Raw genomic sequence first — 18661 nt, 5'->3', positions numbered from 1 at the left:
GGTCTCCATCTATAATAATGCAGCCAGCCTCTCCAGGCCTCCATCTATAATACTGCAGCCTCCCCAGTCCGCCACGTATAATATAGCGGCTAGCCTCTCCAAGCCTCCACGTATAATAATGCAGCCAGTCTCCCCAGTCCTCCATTTATAATAATGCAGCTAGCCTCCCCAGGCCTCCATGTATAATTATGCAGCCAGCCTCCCCAGGCCTCCATGTATAATAATGCAGCCAGCCTCCCCAATCCTCCATGTATAATAATGCAGCCAATCTCACCAGGAGTCCATGTACAGTATAATGCAGCCTCCCCAGGCCTCCATATATAGTATAATGCAGCCTCCTCATGCATCCATTTACAGTATTATGCAGCCTCCCCAGGCCTCCATGTACAGTATAATGCAGCCTCCCCAGGTCTCCATGTACAGTTTAATGCAGCCTCCCCAGGCCTCCATGTACAGTATAATGCAGCCTCCCCAGGCCTCCATGTACAGTATAATGCAGCCTCCCCAGGTCTCCATGTACAGTATAATGCAGCCTCCCCAGGCCTCCATGTACAGTATAATGCAGCCTCCCCAGGCCTCCATGTACAGTATAATGCAGCCTCCCCAGGCCTCCATGTACAGTATAATGCAGCCTCCCCAGGCCTCCATGTACAGTATAATGCAGCCTCCCCAGGCCTCTAACCACCGTGTACTCACTAATTTATATATATATATATATATATAAAAAAAAAAAAAAAAGTACTCATCGCATTCCTCCTTCCACCGCTGCTCTGTCCTCACGTCTCCTCTTTCCACCGCTGCTGTCCTCACCGCTCTCATCTTCCACCACCGCTGCTCTATCCTCCCCTCTCCTCGCTCTCCCGGTTGGCGTCCTCCCTCCCTGCGCTCTGTGCACTCAGCACAGCAGTCGCACAGGAGTGACTTCACCGCGCAGGCACAGGGGGAGGATTATGATGCATAGCGCGGCGCCAGCCGCTCTGCTTCATTATTACTGTGCGTGGTGACGGGGGAGGAGGGCCCCGGTGCCGCCGCTGACACCGGGCAGGGGGCCCGCTGTCGGCGGTGGCAGCAGGTCATATAGTGGCCGCGTGCACTGTGACAGATCAGCGCAGCTCCTCTCTCACTGACAGGAGTTGGCTGCTGATCTGCCGGGCGGCCGCCGGGCCCCTAACCTCCCGGGCCCGGTCGCAATGGCGACCGCGGTAGTTATGCCCCTGATAGGAAGAGATCCCTCCGTGTGTAATGACTCTATATAAGGCCCGTTTCACATGTCAGTGAAAAACAGTGGATGTTCTTGACTGACGTGTAAAACACGCACATGTCCCTCCGTGTTCCGTGATTCACGGCACACGTGGGTTGTCCATGTGCAATCCGTGAGGATACGCCAGGGATTGTGTATATACATCACACAGGATACGCCAGGGATCGTGTATATACATCACACAGGATACGCCAGGGATCGTGTATATACATCACACAGGATACACCGGGGATTGTGAATATACGTCACACAGGATACGCCGGGGATTGTGAATATACGTCACACAGGATACGCCGGGGATTGTGAATATACGTCACACAGGATACGCCGGGGATTGTGAATATACGTCACACAGGATACGCTAAGGATTGTGCATACACATCACATAATAAACCCTGGGTTTTCCAAAACAGTTTTACAATTCTGCCAGGAAAATAAAAACTAATAAGCATGGGCAGATTTCTGATGGCTTTTGCTGGTAGTGTCAAAAGCAGCTCTTAATTTTCATAAACCGCGACAAATATTCACGTGGGAACAGCGCCAAAGGGGAATAACGCATTCAGTACACGAGGGAATTTCTTGTCTGATGAATTATTATTATCTTGCCATTACTCATTGTGATCTATAAACCCTGAAGGGCGGATGATGAAGCAGTCACATAGTAACTTGACACGAGACAATGCCACGTCTGAGGGACTTTCCAGACCGAGGAGTTTCCAGTCTCCACTTCAATTACACGGGTGGTTTCTATTTCCCGCCTCTTCTACTTTCCAAAATCACTATTTATTTTCAAAAATCTCCAATTTAAGTATTCACTGCACAATAAAAACCCTCCCCATCCGCACCACCACCGCATCGCAGGGTGACGTAGCGGACTGTGAGAGGAGCGGCTGAGGCAGAGCTGGGCGCCATTTCGCGCTATGTGAGGTAAGTCAGCAGAAAGTAAATCCTCCGTGAGCATTCTCAGAAAAAGGGAGTCAGAAAGACCGAGGGGAAAAAAAACCCAAATCCTGGAGCCGTGCGATAGTCGTGTCTCATCGCGTAAAAGAGCTGAAGGGACGACATAAGGAGACAAAGCCGCCTGCTGCACCCGGTCACAAAATGTCGGCGGTCCTGAGTGTGTGAAAGCGCTGAGTGTGGGAGAGAAACCGACCGCATAGTGACTGCCCGGAGCCTGGTACCGAGGGCTCTGACTGGCGCTGACCGTAGCAGGATTATACTGTATATGATAATGGCTGAGATTTCGTCAGTTATAGGGGGATTTTTGAGGCGTGGTGGTGGGCGTGTATATTGTATAAGAGCCACCTATTTAGTCAACTGCTGCAGTGCATAGCTGCGACATAATCCTGAGGCAGAAAGCGTCCAACACAGGAATGTGTCTGCTGCCGGCATTACCGGGGTAAGTTACCTCAGCCTTACCATACGTGCATGCAGATATGCACGGGAGTGCACCTCACTGTATACATATATACACGGCGGTGTGCACCCCACCTCAGCCCCCCTTGTATACATACATACACGGCAGCATACACCCCACCTCAGCCCCCCTATATACATATATACACGGCGGCGTGCACCCCACCTCAGCCCCCCTGTATACATATATACACGGCGGCATACACCCCACCTCAGCCCCCCTGTATACATATATACACGGCGGTGTGCACCCCACCTCAGCCCCCCTGTATACATATATACACGGCGGCGTGCACCCCACCTCAGCCCCCCTGTATACATATATACACGGCGGCATACACCCCACCTCAGCCCCCCTGTATACATATATACACGGCGGCATACACCCCACCTCAGCCCCCCTGTATACATATATACACGGCGGCATACACCCCACCTCAGCCCCCCTGTATACATATATACACGGCGGCATACACCCCACCTCAGCCCCCCTGTATACATATATACACGGCGGCATACACCCCACCTCAGCCCCCCTGTATACATATATACACGGCGGCATACACCCCACCTCAGCCCCCCTGTATACATATATACACGGCGGCATGCACACCATTATTATAATACAGATTTATCTCCCCTCTCCATAGGTGTGGAATACGATGTCCAATTTGGTATTTTTATTTTTTTTTTTTAGAAACTGTCAAGAAAAAGTCAAGTTGCTAACCCTGTGGGGAGACTATTTAAAGGGAATCAGTCCCCAGGTTTTCGCCACCTAAGCTGTGAGCTAGTGATGTCTGTTGCGAAGGATCCAACACACAGATCCGACACCCCGCTGTGACTGACAGGTGCCGGCACCCCAGTGAGAGCCACTAAATACTCTTAGGGCCGTTTCACACATCCGGCATTTTGCCGGATTCGGCACACTCCAGTACAGTGTAAGGCTATGTGCGCACGTTGCGTAACTGCATGCGTCCTGCGTCCCCTGCACAATCTATGGCGATTGTGCATGAGACGTGCGGACGTGGCGTCTTAGAGCGCAGCGCTCGCGCGTTCTAAGAAGTGAAATGTCACTTCTTTCCGTGCGCTTTGCATGCAGCCCCCGCTCTGTCTATGGAAGGAGCTGCAGTCAGAGCGCATGGAATCTGCTTTTTTTTTTTTCATTACGGACTGTTTCTGCAGCGATTTGAAGCGCACGTGTGCTCTTCAGATCGCTGCAGAAATTTCTGCAGGGCCAGTACGCAACGTGCGCACATAGCCTAATACGGCATCGCGGCAACCTCCGGTCACATTCTGTCATGTGACTGGAGCATGTGACTGGAGCATGTGACTGGAGCATGTGACTGGAGCATGTGACTGGAGCATGTGACTGGAGCATGTGACTGGAACTTGCCGTGATGGTATTGTACAGTATTAACACTGTACTGGAGTGTGATAGATCCGGCGAAATGCCGTATGTGTGAAACTGCCTTTAACTGCTCCAAGAAATCTAAAATTTGTGTTCGCCTGGGGTAAAAACATATTTACTAGGGATCCATTTAGAATGCAAAAGAACTGGCTCTTTTTGGTTAGCGGAGCCATGGGAACCAGATCACCAAAAAGAGCCAGACTGCCCATCACTACTGAGAGCAGCATAATGTAGGGGCAGAGATCCTGATTCTAGTGATGTGTCACTGGGCTGCTTAGTGTAGTTTAGATTATCATTACAGGACTACATGGCGTGCATCAGGTAGTCCAGCATATTCATGAGCTCTGTAGAACTGCTGGATCTGCAGCAGAGAAAACATTGATTTTTTTTTTTAATCAAAATAACAGCAAAAGTAAGTGAAACATCGCTGGAAGCAGAGTCTCCGTCTCTACATTATGATGCTCTCAGATGAGGGAGCAAAAACCTGGTGACAGATTCCCTTTAACTTTTGATGGGTTGAAGTTGGGGGGGGGGAGGAAACAACAACTCAAAGGTCTATAGATGTGGAATATATTTTTGTGACAACTGCTGGTGTTGGATAAAATGCTGCCACTTCAGTGAATCTGTTTACTCATGTGCTCGCTCGTGACCACTGCAGCCAGTCAGAACACACCGGCATCATTACTTAGCTCAGTGATTGGCTGCAGCGGTCCCATGACATCGTCACTAGGGGGAAGCACACACTGGTGTAAGGGCTCATGTGCATGTTGTGTAATTTCATGCATTTACGCTGTGTATTGCACCGCAGCGTAAATGCATGCGACCTGCGTCCCCTGCACAATATGAAGATTGTGCATGAGACATGTGCACGTTGCGTTTGAGAGCATAGCGATTTGGATGCCAAAATTTTGTTTAAAATCGTTCTAAGAAGCAACATGTCACTTATTCCGTGCGCTTTGGATGCAGCTCCTGCTCGGTCTATGGGAGAGGCTGTATCCAGAGCGCATGAAATTGTTTTTTTTTTTTTCTGCAGAAACACTGCATTCATTATGCAGTGTTTCTGCAGCGATTTGACGTGTACATGTGCTGTCAAATCCCTGCAGAAATTTCTGCAGGGACACGACGCAAGGTGCGCACACAGCCTAAGGAAGGATTGATCTCATGAGTGTAGCTTACATTGGTGAAATTGTTGGAGCAAAGAAGAGATATGAACCAATAATATTGATAATTTTCTATAGAAAGTTAATTAAAAAATACATTTATACAACAAAAATTGCAAAATATATATGTTGTTTCTTTGTTTTTTGGGTTGTTTTTTTTTAACGTTTGTTTCCTAAATCTCTTTTGGATGTATTTAGTGGTCAATTTTATTTATTTATTTTTTTTTTTTTTTTATCATTTAAAGAGGTTGTCCACTACTTTTCATCAATTTCTGCTCGTTATGTGGTGGGTGGAGTGTGACACCCCTGTTGATCAGACATTGAACATAGTAGTGGACAATCTCTTAAGATTTGTTTTGTAATTAATTAGGTTGTATTGCTGTAATGGAAAAGGCATAGTGACGGATCTATATTTTGAGTGCTTATTTTCTGTTTTGTTTTTTTTTTTGGGGGGGGGGTTGTTTCTTTCAAAGAGAAGCTGTCAACAATATTTTGTAATGTAAAGACATGGCTGTAACACTGATTATATTGATTCCATTTGGAGACGAAATCCGCTTTGTTCTTTGTAATTTTTCTGCTAAATTAGATTTTGGTGCACAGGGGCTGGACTATACACTAGATCCTCTCCTCCCAGTCTGTGATTCCCCAGCCCCCTCCAATGCCTCTGGTCTGTGAATGACCAATAACTGCTTGAGATTTCAGAGGAGGCAGAGGGAGGGGCTGGGGAATCAGACAGGGAGGAGAGGACAGTTTACAGTCCAGCCCCTGTGCACCCAAATCTAAGTAGCAGAAAACAACAAATCATTATTAAAGAAGAATAAAGTGGATTTCTTCTCCAAAGGTATCAAGATCTGGAAGCATGGTGGCTCAGTGGTTAGCACTCCAGTCTTTCAGCGCTGAGATCCTGGGTTCAAATCCCAGGAGTTTGTATGTTGTTTCCTCCCACACGTCAAAGATATACTGATGGGAATCTAGATTGTGAGCCCCAGTGCAGACAGTGAAGATAATCTCTAAAGCACTGCAGAATATGTTCACGCTATATTAAGCAATGTATAACAAATCAATTTAATCAGTATTGGCGTATGTCAGCACATTGCAATTTTGTCGTAACCACAAAAACACATGCGTTTTTGGTGCGTTATATATATATTTTTTTCTTTTTTTTTATATTATGAATGGGGGGGGGGGGGGCAAGAAGAATTGACATGCTGCAGTTTTGTTGTCGCCACAAAACTGCACCCGCCAAAAAAAGCATCAAATCTGATATCTACTAGACTTTGCTGGGGAGAAGCATGCAGTTTGTGGTGACTAGAAAGTAACCACAAATTGCACCGTAAGCGTATAAAAAAAAAAATGCAGCGTTTGCCTGGGGCCTTAACCCCTTCATGACACATGACTCGCATATCAGCACCTACGCACTTGACCCTCTCACGTCCCACCTCATCCCCCATCCTCACCAGATTCTTCATTCCAACTCTAAAGCGGGCTTTACACGCTGCGATATCGCTAGCGTGCGTACCTGTACCCATCTGTTGTGCGACACAGGCAAATCGCTGCCCGTGGTTACCTGCCTAGCGACGTCGCTGTGGCCGGCGATCCGCCTCCTTTCTAAGGGGGCAGTTTGTTCGGCGTCACAGCAACGTTACTAAGCGGGCGTCCAATAGAAGCGGAGATGAGCGGGACGTAACATCCCGCCCACCTCTTTCCTTACTCATTGCTGGCGGCCGGAGGTAAGGTGAGGTTCCTCGTTCCTGCAGTGTCACGCATAGCGATGTGTGCTGCCGCAGGAACAACGAACTACATCGTAACTGTAGCAGCAAGGATAATTGGGAATAGGGGGGATATCACCGATTAGCGATTTTTGAACGTTTTTGCGACAATGTAAAATCGCTCATAGGTATCACACGCAACGACATCGCTAAAGCGTCCGGATGTGCGTCAAATTCCGTGACCTCCAACGACATCGCTTTAGCGTGTAAAGCCACCTTAACCCATCTCTTCAAACTATCACTAACAACTGCTGTCTTCCCCTCATGCTTCAAACATGCTTCCATCACACCCATCCTCAAAAAGCCCTCCCTTGACCCATCCTCTGTTTAGATATCGCCCCGTATCACTTTTCGCCTATGCCTTTAAAACTACTGGAACAGCATGTCCATCTTGAACTGTCCTCCCACCTCTCCTCCTGCTCCCCCTTTGACCGGTTACAATCTGGCTTCTGACTGCATCATTCCACTAAAACTGCCCTAACTAAAGTTTCCAATGACCTACTAACCGCCAAAGCCAAGCGATACTACTGTCCTCCTAGGACCTAGGCCTTGTCTTCTGCCTTTGACACTGTGAACCATTCACTCTTGCTACAGATTTTCTCATCTTAGTATCAGTCTTGGCACTATTCTGGGTCACTTCATATCGAACTTGCTGGACTTTAAGCATCTCCCTCTTTCATAGCACCTCCTCATATTGCCCCCTATATGTAGATGTCCCCCAAGGTTCAGGTCTAGGACCCTTGTTGTTCTTAAACTATGCTCCTTTTTTTTTTTTTTTTTGGGCGTTTAACAGCTCAGAGTCCTTCAATATCATGTCTATACTGATGACTCGCAGATCTACAGGGTGCTTTACATGCTGCGACATCGCTAACGATATATCGTTGGGGTCATGTCGTTAGTGACGCACATCCGGCGCCGTTAGCGACATCGCAGCATGTGACACCAAGGAGCGACAAGCAACGATCGCAAAAACGTCAAATCGTTGACACCTCGCTCCTTTTCATAATATCATTGGTGGTGCATGCCACTGGTTGTTCGTCGTTCCTGCGGCGTCACACATCGCTATGTGTGACGCCGCAGGAACGACGAACATCTCCTTATCTGCTTCCACCGGCAATGAGGAAAGAAGGAGGTGGGCGGCATGTTCCGGCCGCTCATCTCCGCCCCTCCTCTGCTATTGGGCGGCCACTTAGTGACGCCGCAGTAATGTCGCTATGATGCCGAACGCACCTCCCCCCTTGAATGAGGGATTGTTCGGCGGTCACAGCGACGTAGTTGAAAAGGTATGAGCGTGTGACGCTGCTGTAGTGATAATGTTCGCTACGGCAATTATCACCAAATGTCGCACGAACGACGGGGGCGGGTGCTATCGCGCATGACATCACTAGCGATGTCGCAGCGTGTAAAGCACCCTTGCCTCTCTGGACCTGATACACCTCATTACTACCCAAAATCATGGAATGTCTCTATTTCATCCTTATTCTTTTCTGCTTGATTTCTAAAACTGAACAAAACAAAATTCATGATCTTTCCCTCATTTCATTCTACCACTTCCGCCAAACCTGTTCATCAAAGTCAATGGCTGCTAAGTCTCCAGTCTCACAAGCTCCCTGCCTGGGGGTAACACTTGACCCTACTCTCTCCTTTTAGCCAGACATCCAAGCGCTTTCCACTGCCTGCCGAGTCCAATTAAAAAAAATATATCCTGAATTCGTACATTCCTTGAGCAAGAATCTACAAAATCACTAGTGCATGCCCCATCATATCCTGCCTGGATTACTAGAACCTCCTACTCTGTGGCCTCCCTTCTGGAAAATGGAATTTTCTCAAGAAAATTCCGCAGGTATTCAAAGAATACCGCACCCGCGGTAAAAAACCGCGGCAAACCGCACCCGAAAACCGCATGCGGTTTGATGCAGTTTTACCGCGGTATTGCCGCGGTTTTGCCGCGTGCGGGTTGGGATGTGCTTTATTGCATTCAATGCAATAAAGCACATTGAAAAAAAAAAGTAATTTCACTCTGAGATAGAGAGATAGATAGAGGACAGATCGCTGCATTTCCCACGGATGGCAGTGAGTTCACATTACCGGCCGTGGGAAATTACCGGTAATTACCTCTGCTGTCTGCTGCATTCAGCCTGTGTCTGTGACACATCGCGGCTGGATGTAAGCAGTGCAGGACCCTGTGGATTATGCCGGAGCTGTGTGGATTACGCCGGAGCTTTGGTGCGGGAGGGGTTAATAAAAGGGTGAACGAGGCTTGTTTGTTTTATTTAAAATAAAGGATTTTTCGGTGTCTGTGTTTTATTCACTTTACTTACGGGTTGATTCATGTCAGCTGTCACATAGACGCTGCCATGATCAAGCCTGGAGTTAATGGCGGTGATCCACCACCATTAACCCCTTGTTATATTACCCTGACCGCCACTGCTACACGGCGGCAGGAAGAGCCGAGGACACTCCCGGTGCTGCCGCATAATGCATGCGACAGTCCCGGGACAGCTGCGGCTGATATTCTCAGCTGCGGGAGGGAGAGTGAGGCGGGGGACATTAACCCTGCCCCTCTCCCTCCCCAGCCTGAGAATACCGGGCCGCCGCTGTGTGCTTACCTCGGCTGGACGGTAAATATACAGCGGAGCCCACGTTTTTGTTTTTTTTTTCTATATTTCCGTTTTCTTTCTATGTGTGTTCTATGTGTCTGTGATGTCTGTGTGTGTCTGTGATCTGTGTGTGTTTACTCTCTGCTTTGCTTCCTCTTCCTGTAATGACATCACTTCCCTGCAAAACCGCAAGCAAGTGATGTACATTACCGGAGGTAAACCGCGAAATACCGCAGGGAATAACGCAGTGAACCGCACAGAATTTGCTGCCTGCGTTATTCCCTGCGGGATTTCATGATTAACATTGGAGTCAATGGAGTGAAATCCCGCAGCGACGTGTGGAAAAGAAGTGACATGCAATTGTTTTTGCTGCGGGAATCCCGCAGCAAAACATGCAGCTGTCAAATTCCGCCTAGTGCGCACAGGATTTTTTTTGCCCATAGGTTTTGCTGGTGATTCACTGCAGAGATGTTATGAACATTTTCTGCAGCGAAACATGCAGCAAAACCGCAAAAAAATCCGGTAAGTGCGCACATAGCCTAATTCTCCCACACCCTTAAAATTTATCCTAAACTCTGCTGCCCAACTAATCCAACTGTCCCCTCGCTATTCCCCAGCCTCTCTGCTCAGCCAATCTCATCATTGGCTTCTCATTGCCCAAAGACTCCAGTTCAAAACTCTAACCATGAAATACAGAGCATCTACAACCTGTCTCCTTCATACATCTGTGACCTACTCTCCTGGTACTTATCTGTACGCAACCTCCAGTGTTCACAAGATCTGCTTTTTCTCCTGCCCTCTTATCTTCTCTTCCCACAATCACATACAGATTTGCCCACCTCACCAATACTCTGGAACTCTCTGCCCCAACATATCAGACTCTCTCCTACCATGGAAAGCTTCAAAATGAACCTGAAGATCCGCCTGTTCTGACAAGCCTACAACCTGCAGTAACCCCTGAGTCCACTGTACAACGACCAGTTCTACCCTCACCCAAAGCTTGTTGACTGTGAGCCCTCACGGGCAGGGTCCTCTTTCCTCCCGTACCTGTCTGTGCCTTGCATTGTTCATTATTATTGAACTTGTCTACAAATGGCCCTTTTCACATGTAAAGCTCCATGGAATAAATGGTGCTATAATTATAATATTAAGTATATTTATATCATGTTGTCTCCCTGCCTGCAGGGCTTCCACAGTGACGCGTGTCGTTATGATCACTGCTGCGTCTGCTGTGTTTGACAGCTAAGCAGCGATCATAACAGCGACTTACTAGGTCGCTGTTGCGTCACAGAAAATGGTGACGTAACAGCGACGTCGCTATGTGTGAACCCAGCTTTAGGCTGCAGACACATTAGCGCATGGCATGGCATCCCCCCACCCCCTCCCAATCTCCTCCATTGTCAGCCTGTGCGTATTTTGCACTCCACTGGGATAACATCTGAGTGGAATCTGATGTTTCTCCCACACCCATTCACTTGAAGGGGTGCGAGTGATACGGCTCTCGCAGAAAATCACAGCATGCTGTTTTGTTGTTTTTGTTTGTTTTTTTTCCCCCTCAGTCTATTTAGGGCTGAGAAAAAAAATCGCTGATCTGAGCTTCAGCATTGTCTAATATGGGGCCGAGTGCAATGCAAGATTTTCTCACTTTGCACTCGTCCGATTTATATACTCGTGTGAGTGTACACTAAGGCTATGTGCCCACGTTGCGTATTTGCATGCAGTTACGCTGCGTTCTGAACTGCAGCGTAACTGCATGCGTCCTGTGTCCCCAGCACAATCTATGAAGATTGTGCATACCGTATTTTTCGGACCATAAAGACGCACTTTTTTTCCCCCAAATGTTGGGGGAAAGTTGGGGGTGCGTCTTATGGTCTGACTATAGGGCTGCGGCTGGGAATGAGGGTGCTGCAGGTCATCGGGGGCACGAGCAGGCAGCAGCAGCGCCTGCTCGTGACCATGTGGGCCCGCTCATTACATATGCACTCCCATCCTCCCGCCCATCTCTCAGCGCTGAAGCCGGCACTGACAGGTGGGCGGAAGGATGAGCGGGGACGCGCGCATAGTAAAGAGCCGGCCGCATGATCACCCCTGGCAATTACAGCCTGGAGTGATCATGTGCGGCTGTATTCACTGCCCCCCCCGCGCGTCATTACCAGCGCGGGGTGCAGTAAATCAGTACACTCACCCGTCCCCGTGTGTGGAGCCGCCCCCCCTGCTGCACGCGATGTCTTCCTGTCTGTGCCGGTCAGCTGATCTGTGCTGAGACGGTCAGCTGATCTGTGCTGAGCTGGTCAGCTGATCGGCACAGACAGGAAGACATCGCGTGCTGCAGGGGAACGGCTCCACACACAGATCAGCGTGCCAGAGAGGAAGATGTGATCGGTGCTGCAGGGAGTGAGGAAAAGGTGAGTATAAACGTTTATTTTTTTCTCTGTGCTATAGGATACAGGCCATATACCGGGATGGTATATGAGCACGATGGGGGGATATAGCAGGATGGGAGTACCGTATATGAGCAGGAGGGATGGGGGGGTGTATGTGAACAGGCTGGATGGGGGGGGTATGTGAACAGGCTGGATGGGGGGGGGGGGTATGTGAACAGGCTGGATGGGGGGGGGGGTATGTGAACAGGCTGGATGGGGGGGGGGGTATGTGAACAGGCTGGATGGGGGGGGGGGGTATGTGAACAGGCTGGATGGGGGGGGGTATGTGAACAGGCTGGATGGGGGGGGGGTATGTGAACAGGCTGGATGGGGGGGGGGTATGTGAACAGGCTGGATGGGGGGGGGGGTATGTGAACAGGCTGGATGGGGGGGGGTATGTGAACAGGCTGGATGGGGGGGGGGGTATGTGAACAGGCTGGATGGGGGGGGGGTATGTGAACAGGCTGGATGGGGGCGGGGGTATGTGAACAGGTGGGGGGGGGGGGGGTATGTGAACAGGCTGGATGGGGGGGGGGGGGGTATGTGAACAGGCTGGATGGGGGGGGGTATGTGAACAGGCTGGATGGGGGGGGGTATGTGAACAGGCTGGATGGGGGGGGGGGGGTATGTGAACAGGCTGGAGGATGGGGGGGGGGGTATGTGAACAGGCTGGATGGGGGGGGGGTATGTGAACAGGCTGGATGGGGGGGGGGTATGTGAACAGGCTGGATGGGGGGGGGTATGTGAACAGGCTGGATGGGGGGGGGGGTATGTGAACAGGCTGGATGGGGGGGGGGGTATGTGAACAGGCTGGATGGGGGGGGGGGGGGTATGTGAACAGGCTGGATGGGGGGGGGGGGTATGTGAACAGGCTGGATGGGGGGGGGGGTATGTGAACAGGCTGGATGGGGGGGGGGTATGTGAACAGGCTGGCGATGGGGGGGGGGGGATGTGAACAGGCTGGATGGGGGTTTATAGCAGGATCATATACAAGGCAGGAGGATCATTACCAGGATGGGGTACCTTAGTAGAGAATTTGGGGCCATTACCCCCATAACAGTGTCAGCAGCAGATCCTCGCCCCATAACAGTGTGTCATGACCACATTTTTTGCTTAAAGTTTTTATTTTCCCATTTTCCTCCTCTAAAACCAGGGTGCGTCTTATAGTCCGGTGCGTCTTATAGTCCGAAAAATACGGTAATCCATGCCAGACACAAAACAAATTAACAGTGGAGCACCTTAGAGAGGTGTATCAAAATAAACACATTTCTCAGCCAAGGGAATACTCACTGTGCCCATACATAACTTGAGGTACAAATTAGGAGGGCTCCATATTAAAGGGAACCTGTCATCAGAAATTTCGCCCAAAAGCTAAAAGATTCCCCCTCTGCAGCTCCTGGGCTGCATTCTAGGAAGGTCCCTGTTATTATTGTGCCCCATGTGAGACCAAAATAAAGCCTTTATAAAGTTCTACCTTTTTGTATGCAGCTTCTGTAAATCCGTCACGGGGGCGGGCTCTCTGCCGTCCGTTATTCTGCCTCCTGGTCCTGTATGCCGCCCCCATCGCTCCTTTCCATATCTGATGAACCGCCCACTGCTCCAGCCATCCCCGCGCATGCCCAGTGCCAGTCTCACAGGACTGAGCAGTGTGACCGCTGGTGACATGTGCGCAGGCAAGTGATTATGGACGGGACTGTGACTGTTATCAGCAAGTACCCCGGCCATAATCTCTTGAGCGCGCAAACCTCTCCAGCATTCACACTGAGCTCAGTGTAGATGCTAGACTGTATGGGCTGCTTCCAGGGATGACGTCCCTTTGTCATGTGATAGTATTTCGAACACGCCCCTATCACATGACAAAGGGACGTCATCCCTGGAAGCAGCCCATACAGTCTAGCATCTACACTGAGCTCAGTGTGAATGCTGGAGAGGTTTGCGCGCTCAAGAGATTATGGCCGGGTACTTGCTGATAACAGTCACAGTCCCGTCCATAATCACTTGCCTGCGCACACCGTCACCAGCGGTCACACTGCTCAGTCCTGTGAGACTGGCACTGGGCATGCGCGGGGGATGGCTGGAGCAGGTGGGCGGTGCATCAGATATGGAAAGGAGCGATGGGGGGCGGCATACAGGACCAGGAGGCAGAATAACGGACGGCAGAGAGCCCGCCCCCGTGACGGATTTACAGAAGCTGCATACAAAAAGGTAGAACTTTATAAAGGCTTTATTTTGGTCTCACATGGGGCACAATAATAACAGGGACCTTCCTAGAATGCAGCCCAGGAGCTGCAGAGGGGGAATCTTTTAGCTTTTGGGCGAAATTTCTGATGACAGGTTCCCTTTAAGGCTGGTTGCAAATCCTACACTTGCAGAAATGCAATTCCAGATCTGTGTCCAAATGATCTCTAGTTACAGAGTGCTCAGAATAAGGTAGATCTGGTTAAACTTGCACCAACCTCGATATGACTCCTTAGGCTATGTGCGCACTTTGCGTCGAGGTAGTTGCAGTTCAAAAAGCATCCTCTGGCAGAAAGGACAATGCTTTTGGCTTTAAAAATGCATGTAAAACGCAAAGAAAGTAGCCTATGCGCACCTTGGAAAGTAGCCTATGCGCACCTTGCGGTTTTCATGAGTTTAGTGCTTTTGCGGTGCTTTTAGAAACGCTGCAGTTTTGTATTAAATTGAATGGATGGGAAACGCAGCCAAATGGCAAAAACAATTGATATGTTGCTTCTTTAAGCGCTGAGTTTTTGCCCAAATTATGTAAATTAAACGCAGCGTTTTGAACAGCAAAGTGCGCACAAGAGAAGCTCAATGTCCATTGACTTTGATTGAAAAGCATAACGCATGCATTTTGGCATGAAAACGCTGCAGTGGAAAAACAGGTAAAAAAAAAAGCAAAGTGCGCACACAGCCTTAGTGCGGGGTACTGTGAGGCTCTATCCCAACACCTCGGCCGTCGTCCCAAACACAGCAAGGCACCGAACACTGAACGCGCAGAAGTAGGAGGGGGGACGTCACCACCAAGTACGGCTGCCTCCAAGTTCCAATCCGATGCGTTTTGAAAATGTTTTTTTGTTTTTTGTTTTTTTTTCCTCAGGGATCATTTGTTTGACACTTTGCAGGAGTGTTTGTTACTTGCTGCATCCATGTGCTCTCTATGTGGTGGTGATTTAGGGTGCAGATACCCACCTTTTATATTCTACAGCTTAGTTTAAAACTAGCCACACGAACAAGAAGCAAAAAAATACAGAAATATAAATGAAAGTAGCCTAATTTATTTAGTAGGTGCAGAAAATCTGCAACATCAAAAACTCATGGATCGTAGCTTAATTTGTTTTTGTTTTTTTTCTCTTACAGATTGTAAAAAGGTGCAGGAAAAAAAAACCATCTATGTATCAACGTCATCATTTTTTTTACGGTGTTTGCAGAAGTATGCAAGGCTAAAGGCCTAACACAGAGGGAAGTCCTATTCTGGGAGGTAGCATTTTCTGGCTTTTTTTTTTTTTTTTTTTTTTTTCCTCTGCCAATGAATGAATTTTTTTTTGTTCAAACACTAACCCATATTCAAAGCCCCAACCCACCCACCTCTGCATCCAACTAAGGAGATATAATAATATATCACAGCACAACAATGTTTTTGCTACTGAGGGTAAAACATGTGTTCTTTACTAATTTGAACATGCTGATTCCAAATATGAACTCAGAATTTGCACAGCACGTCCAGATTTTGAGTTATACTTAGAAAAGGCCATACGCCTATTCAGGCATTGTTGAAGATATTCTTACACACATTCGTTGACCTCCCCGGACCTATCCGGGCATGTCCAGACAGGTCTGGGAGCTGATATCAGCACTAACCAGTTATGGCTATATGTAGGACCTATCCAGACATGTCCAGACATGTCTGGGAGCTGATGTCAGCATTAACCAGTTATGGCTATATATAGGGAGTGCTGACACCAGATTTACAGACAACTGTTGGACAGTGTTCAGTAAAGTTTTCTTTTAAAGCTAGTAGTGTGATTTATCTGGATTACAATGAATAGACGTAAATGTCTTAACGACCCGGACAATTTTTGTTATGTTTGCGGGAAATTTATTACGTTTGATCAACGCAAGAATTTGACCAGAAGAGTAAGAGTTGCTTACAAGTATTATTTTGATTGTCAAGTAGGAGATCAGGCTAAAAACTGGGCACCTCATGTGTGTTGCACTGTGTGCTACTCTGGCTAACGCAATGTTGAATGGGAAAAGAAAAGGATTGACATTTGCAGTGCCCATGGTTTGGCGTGAACAGAAAGATCATAGTTCGGACTGTTATTTCTGTATGACTAAAATTGCCGGATATTCAAAGAGGAATAAATCACAAATTGTGTACCCTGACTGTGAGTCTGCTCGTAAGCCATTACCACACGATGCGGAGAATCCAGTGCCTGTTCCTCCTTCACCAGCCACAGCTACTGAGACAGACAGTGATAGCTCAGATCCTAATAAAAAAGATGATGGCAGCGATGATGAATTTCATGCCCAAGAAGATCAGGAATATCAGAAGAGTAAGCCACACCTACTAAACCAATCTGATTTAGATGATCTGATACGAGATCTGTCGTTGTCTAAAGAGAAATCAGAACTGTTAGCCTCTAGACTTCAGGAATGGAATTTGTTACAAGAAGGCACATCAGGCCTGAAGCACTTTTAAAAGTACTCTGCTGAGTTCAAGGCGATTTCTTAAGCTACTATAAGTGATTTTTAAGTTTTTTGGTTTATTTATCTATACTTCTTTTTCAATAAAAATGATAATACATGTTGTGAAACTGTGGGACATAACGATTCTGTATCTTTATTAATTGCTTATTTTAATTTTCACAAAAATTGGAATAACTTAATATCCTGACGTGCTACAAAAAAACTAATTTCAGATTTGGATTCAGCGCATTCGATTTAGTATAGCGCACATGGTTTTTGCCAAGTAGCAGACAAAAAGTGTTTATTTGTTGTGCTGTGAATGGATGACCATGTAACTGCTATGTCTTTTTTACATTTTAAGAACTCTGATTTTGAAAAATTGCTAAATTATTTTCCACCTTAATTTTTTCTTTTCCCTATTATACATGCGCAGCCATCTTACTTTTAGTTTAAAGCAATAACCTGCGTCGCTCTCTGTCGTGAAAGGAAAGGTTTTTTGATGTTGCGCTTGGGTCGACTTTTAGTTTGCAGGTGAGCTAGTTCCGGCACATTGCCAGCGATGTGTTGTATGTAAACCTGAAATATATGGAGAGCAGCTTAATTTATTTTTTTTATATTTAAGCTGCAAAAGTTGACTGTTTCAGTATATAGAAATAGCCTCTACGGTTACATAGCGGTTAGTTGGGGTTTTTGGGTAGGCACAGAACGACCTCCCAGAAGGACTTCCCCTCTTTTTTTTCACACAGCAATATGCAAGATTTGAACAGTAGCCCGTTTTTGGCAAATTTGCTGAAGTCTACGCCGAGCATGAATACCATAACTATGGAGCTTTCATGTGAACTTTATCGGATGTCTACTTTTTCTAAATTTCCAATAAACGCCCCAGTATCTGAACGCAGCCTGGCCAAGGCAGGCTTTTATTACATCGGCAGTGACGACAAGGTGAAATGCTTCAACTGCGGCCTAATGCTCGATAACTGGAAGAAAGGAGACAATGCAATTGAAAAGCATAAAATGCTCTATCCAAGTTGCAGTTTTATCCAGAATGTATCATCGATCAATCTCGGGGCTTCTATAAATTCTGCCTTTTCCCCTCCTATAAGTAATCAGACACATTCAGCCTCTTGTGAAGAAGAGACTGGGTTCTTCAGTGGATCTTTTTCAAGTGTTCCTAATCTATCCGTTTCAAGAGCCGTCGAGGACCGATCTCATGAAAGGGGCGATAACAGCGCCTCCTTTATGTACACAGAGGAGGCTAGGCTGGGCACTTTTACAAACTGGAATCTTAGTTTTCTCGCTCCTACAGAACTTGCCAAAGCCGGGTTTTACTACGTTGGTCCCGGAGATAAAGTGGCTTGTTTCACTTGTGATGGAAAATTAAGTAATTGGGAACCCAAAGATAATGCCATGTCTGAGCACCGACGACACTTTCCACATTGTTCATTTGTGAGCAATAGCGCAAGACCTTCCTTAAGATGCAGTGTTTCTAATGTCAGCATGCAGACCACCTCGTCAAGACTTAAAACCTTTGTAAACTGGCCACCGAGGATCCCAGTGACACCGAAAAAACTGGCAGAAGCTGGCTTTTATTATGTTGGTAAGTACTGTGAGGTAATAAACCATATTCTCATGCAACCATGATTAAATATAGCCTACCTTTTTGTGTCTACAGTCCATATGCAGATCATTGTATCTCCATGGTTACAGGCTTGATTTTGCTGTCAGTCTCTGGCATATGTCCCCTATTTGCTTACCCAGTAGGTTAGTTAGCTGGCAGTAATGGACAGGGAGTACCACTGCAATTTAACACTGGGTTTATTGTTTGTCTGCCATGGAAACAGGTCTGTTAAAGGGAACCTGTCACTGTTTTTTTTGCCCTATAAGCTGCGGCCACCACCAGTGGGCTCTTGTATACAGCAGTCTAACATGCTGTAT

The 18661-nt window shown here is 47.6% G+C and overlaps 1 protein-coding gene and 1 long non-coding RNA gene across 2 annotated transcripts in view; both read left to right on the top strand.

Moving 5' to 3' along the window:
• The first annotated feature begins 2229 nt into the window (after positions 1-2229).
• On the top strand, positions 2230-15554 carry LOC142292247 (uncharacterized). The gene is made up of 2 exons (XR_012750591.1): positions 2230-2660; positions 15398-15554. It is a non-coding gene; the product is annotated as an uncharacterized LOC142292247 (long non-coding RNA).
• Positions 15555-16284: 730 nt separating this feature from the next.
• LOC142292246 (putative inhibitor of apoptosis) overlaps positions 16285-18661 on the top strand; it is a 32828-nt gene continuing 30451 nt past the window's right edge. Inside the window, exon 1 of the mRNA XM_075337467.1 lies at positions 16285-18323. Within this exon, the coding sequence (XP_075193582.1) occupies positions 17477-18323 (847 nt within the window). The 5' untranslated portion in view covers positions 16285-17476. The remainder of the gene's footprint in view (positions 18324-18661) is intronic.

Source organism: Anomaloglossus baeobatrachus, chromosome 2 (genome assembly GCF_048569485.1).
Source record: "Anomaloglossus baeobatrachus isolate aAnoBae1 chromosome 2, aAnoBae1.hap1, whole genome shotgun sequence".
NCBI classification, from domain to species: domain Eukaryota; kingdom Metazoa; phylum Chordata; class Amphibia; order Anura; family Aromobatidae; genus Anomaloglossus; species Anomaloglossus baeobatrachus.
This window is presented reverse-complemented; position numbering and strand designations above follow the sequence as displayed.